The 4,784-nt window shown below is 30.2% G+C and overlaps 1 protein-coding gene across 3 annotated transcripts in view; it reads right to left on the reverse strand.

The window, feature by feature from the left end:
• LOC106459370 overlaps positions 1–4,784 on the reverse strand; it is a 94,908-nt gene that overhangs the window by 27,149 nt on the left and 62,975 nt on the right. For all 3 annotated transcript variants that reach the window (XM_022385841.1, XM_022385843.1, XM_022385842.1), the window contains exons 8-10: positions 3,781–3,833; positions 2,959–3,025; positions 1,684–1,769 (exon numbers count right to left, since the gene is read on the reverse strand). In XM_022385841.1, coding sequence (XP_022241549.1) covers positions 1,684–1,769; positions 2,959–3,025; positions 3,781–3,833 — 206 coding nt within the window. The remainder of the gene's footprint in view (positions 1–1,683; positions 1,770–2,958; positions 3,026–3,780; positions 3,834–4,784) is intronic.

A 4,784-nucleotide genomic window follows, 5' to 3' on the forward strand; every position in this document is an offset into this window, starting at 1 on the left:
CTAACCTTAAGTTTAAAGTTAAAAGTTAAAAAGGTTAAAGGGTTAGGTACGTACTACTAACTATAAGTAACAACAAGAAAAAACAAAAAAAAAAAAAAAAAAGAATACTCGGATAAGTACTATACTTCTTGTTTTTCGTTTTTATTCTTTATTTATTATTATAAGAGTAACTAAAATGTATAAATCGGGATCTCTTTTGGTTATTTAAGGTTAGATTAGGTAAAATAAAGAATAATAATATAATATTTCACGAGGCATACATGCAAGCAGCCTAGAGTAAGGTGGGTAAGGTAATTAATTAGGATAAATTAATGTAGTTTCATGTTACATTTGAAGTCACTTTAGAAAGAAAAAAAGGATAATTTAGATTTTTTTCTCTTTTGGTAGTTACGAGGTTGGTCAAATTGACCAACCTTGTATAGAGTTAGGGTAGAGAAAATAGATAAAATATAAAGTTTTACTGAAAACAAGCATTTGAAATGTATCTAGGAGATTTCAGAGATTATGCAAATGGAATTTGAGATTTTTGAGATAAAGTATTTTTAATCTTAACATGAAAATTACTTTGCACACGGATTATTAAAAAAATACTCGATATAATCGAGGACAAATCTTTTTTTTAGTTTATTAAAATATTTCATTAAAAAAAAAATATGATTTTTTGTATGTGAAAGACAATGTTTGCTGAAAGACTGCTAAATTTCATGAAGATATACACACTATATTAAAAGTTAGTAGTATCAAATCTAGAAAGACTATGAACTAGTACAAAAAGGTCACATGGTTGGTCAAACTGACCGAACCCGTATTAAATATGGATTATTAGTTATGATTTTATGCTATACTAATTGGTATAACATAAACAAAAAGTAGCTTAATAAAATTATGAATGTAAGTCACTAAAACCTCGTGACATGTACAGTAAATGATGCCTGGGCAGAGAGGGTTAACATGCATAACACTGCTTAAAATATAATAAAATATAATAGTTATGGCCATTTGCAATATTTGATGTATTGTTTATCTACCTTTTCTTTCTTGAATATGGAAAGCTTAAATGTATGTTCAAATTAAGTTGTAATAACAATCAAAAATTTTTCTGTCAATTAGTTTTTAACTTATGGCATCCTAATTTTTCAATCCAGGTTAAGTAGTTAGCACACAGGATTACCTACAAAAGTTGTAATCTTTTCAAAACGAGACCCAGAACTCGAGCACTTTCGAATAGTTGACTATTCTTCTTCAGGAGAATAAAGAAGAAGAATAGTCAACTATTTGAAAGCACTCGAGTTTTGAGTCTCGTTTTGAAAATATTACAACTAATTTTTCAATGATGTGATTGAACAACTTTTCCAATGTCCCTCCCCAACATATTGCAGCATTTAATACTTGTTTATGAATAATAATGTCATGAATCTTATACTTTATTTAAGTGACTAAATTTTCACAGAATTAAAGACCTTCTGAATAAGCATGATATATAAAAGTAATCCACATCATATGTCAAACAGCTCCTACAAATCTTGGTACCTCAGAGTAACAATACTTTTTTTCAACAACTTGTTCCTATAAGTGGGCAAACTTTTATAGAGTTATATACCACCCGAATAAACAAGATATATAAAAAAAAGGGTAAACTACATCACATATCAAGAGCTCAGATAACTCTTGATATATACTCACCGTTTATTGGTATTATTATCTTTTTTTTCCATCCTTTTCTGCCAGGCTTGCATTAGCCAGCTGTAGGTTTTAGTGAGATAAGTCTCCTAAAAGACCAAAACGAGCATGATTATTGATTCTTTAATAAACAAGAACAGTCATTATAGCTGAGGAAGTCAATATATTCCAAGTAAAACAACAATAACAAAAAGAAAATAAATGACAAATCAGACACACTGCTTAGACAGCTGTTTATCTTGTTAAGATTAAAAGACCTTTAGTCAGAGGGTTTGCACCAAACAACAAAAGACTAGCTTTTTTAAAAGTAATTATTTTTGTTTCTTTTGCTGTTTTTGTTCATTTTATACAAGTTTACTATCTAGCAGGTAAGACAAGACAGAAGCAAAGTCATTGATTGATGTTGTTGAATTTTCGCACAAAGCTATTCGTGTTAGCCATCTCTAGTTTTAAAGTTATAGAGTAGAGAAAGGGCATTAGTCAACACAACCAACTGTCAACTCTTGGGTTACTCTAATTGAATAGTGGGGGTTGGCCACCACTCTTAAAACACATCGATGGCTCCAAAATGTGAACTGTGATTTTTTTCCTTTTTTTTTTGCCAGCAATGGAACACAAATCTACAATCCAGTATGCTAACTACTGGGATGCACTCAGCCCAGAAGTCAATTGAACAAGTTGTTCATATTATTAAAAGAATTGTGAATTGATTTTAATTTAAATATAGTTATCCTTTATTTGATATTCTTTATATAATTCTACTTATCCTATTAAATTAGCAATCACTAACTTCTTTTATTCATGTTGTAATTCAAACCCTTACCCTGTTCTTTTCTGTGAATACCTCCTACATTTGAATTTTTCCCCCCTCCACTGTTATTTTACCATCCTAACAGTTCCAAAATTTACTTTTACAAGATAACTGAATTCATGTTGGTTTTAAAAGATTGTCAGAAAGTAGCCATAAGCAAAGGTATTTGTTTTTTAAGATGATAAAGTATTTTAGTGTTCTGAGCATAACATGTTTGCAACCTTTACAAACTACAATACTAAACAAAACCTCTAAAGAAACTAGGAATTAATGAAACATTATGATAGTGAAAGTAAATCCTATCAAAGAAAATTGTTAGCAATATTTTTACCTTCTTTTCTCTCTTCAAGGAAAACAATTTTAAAGTAAATCAGAGATATTTATGTCAAGTGTAAGTTGCTAAATACTAATAACCTATGATAAAACACCATTTGTAATTGCATTTAATCTTTTAAAAAATCACCTACCCACTGCTTCCGTTCTTGTTGCTTCTGTGTTAAGTGAACAATTAGCCTCTTCTTAAAACTTAAAAAACTGTAGGAAAAAAAGCAAAAGCTTAATTATGAAGTAATATTCTCAACTACTGCAGAAATAGAGTGCACATTATACAAAAAAATTTACGTTAGAGAAATAATCACCAGATAAAACAATAAACATTTTTTTTTCTGGTGTAAACATGTATTACTAGAGCATGTTAACCTATTTTTAAATAAAATGTACAATACATATACCTCATATACTGTAAAAATAGAAAACTACATACGTAAAATTTTAAACTAGCTTACCATTTCAGTTCTATTACTGAATTTATGTAATCATTAATGAAACAAAATAAAACTACTTTCACCTGCTCCTACTGCACTGCTTTGCCTACATGAACCTATCTTCATCTTCCCTTACTGCACCACATTGCCTATGTCAACCTATCTTCATCTTCCCTTACTGAACTACTTTGTCTATATGTAACTACCTTCATTATCCTTACTAAAATATTCTGCTTAGATTATGAGAACCTTCACTTAAACATTGTCAAAATTCATCATCATAAGCTAATCTAATTTTTTACATGAAGTTTGTTCTCTCCATGCTATATTTTTTATACTTGATTTTTTTGTTCGCTGTGAAACATTTAACATTTGGTCTGTTTTACTTTCGAGTTTTATAGTACGTCTTTTTATAGCTATCTAACATGATTCCAAATTCCATACATCTTGGTAATGTTGAGCATTTTTATGTGGATTTTCCTTAAAACATACTGGTTAAAAGGTATCTGTTAAATATATACTTACTGTTTCTTGTTTTCATGGAAAACAACAGGGTCTGATGGCTGGTTATATATTGGCTGAAAAAAAAGAAGCAAAAAAATCCAGCTTACAGAAAAGGAAACAATTAAGTGATCCTTCACCCTCGAGGTTTAACTGCATCTAAAAGTATGATCAAAAGGCATTACTTTATTTATAGTTATCCAAAAAACAAAATTACCACCTATACATTAGCCTTCAACCACAAAAATACAACTGTGGAATGACTAAATACTTAAACAGCAAAGTTTTCAACATGTAATAAAGCAAACCTACGTATTATGTTCTAGTTATTCAGTAATAAACTCTGATAACCACTTGCCTAGCAGCAAGTACAACCATCCCGTGATAAGTACACAAAGTTAACCACCTAGCTCGAAGCACTTCCTTCAAGATGTATCCTCTAAGAATAATACAATAACTTTATGTCCTCCAAAGTTAATTCAAACTTTAATGTTTTCCTGACAAGGTGCAAGAATAGTAGATGTTAATTAATACAACATTTAACACTTTTCTCACATTATGCATCTACTTGTTATTAAGAAGAAAGCTGCACAATGAGGTAACTGCACTGCATCCACCACATTCATAGTAATTTGATTTTTAAAATGATAAACCCTTAAGTTTACCATTGAGCAATAGTTTGTCTTCAGTGTTTATCAGCAGATGGTTTGAGATTAGTTCATTAGTAGACTATGTTTCAGTGTTATTATCTTTATTAATCCAACTGTGGTGTTTACTGTATTAATCAAAACTTTCAACTTAGTGTCTGTTAATCAGCAAACCTTTCGATTTTCATTATCAGTTAACATTTTCACTTTAGTGTCACTTATTAATAGACCTTAGGAGTTTATTAAAGTAAACACTCTCGTGTCTGTTGACCAGTGTATCGGTAAACACTCTCGTGTCTGTTGACCAGTGTATCGGTAAACACTCTCGTGTCTGTTGACCAGTGTATCGGTAAACACTCTCGTGTCTGTTGATCAGTGTAT

Source organism: Limulus polyphemus, unplaced genomic scaffold, assembly GCF_000517525.1.
Source record: "Limulus polyphemus unplaced genomic scaffold, Limulus_polyphemus-2.1.2 Scaffold598, whole genome shotgun sequence".
In the NCBI taxonomy this organism is placed as follows: Eukaryota; Metazoa; Arthropoda; class Merostomata; order Xiphosura; family Limulidae; genus Limulus; species Limulus polyphemus.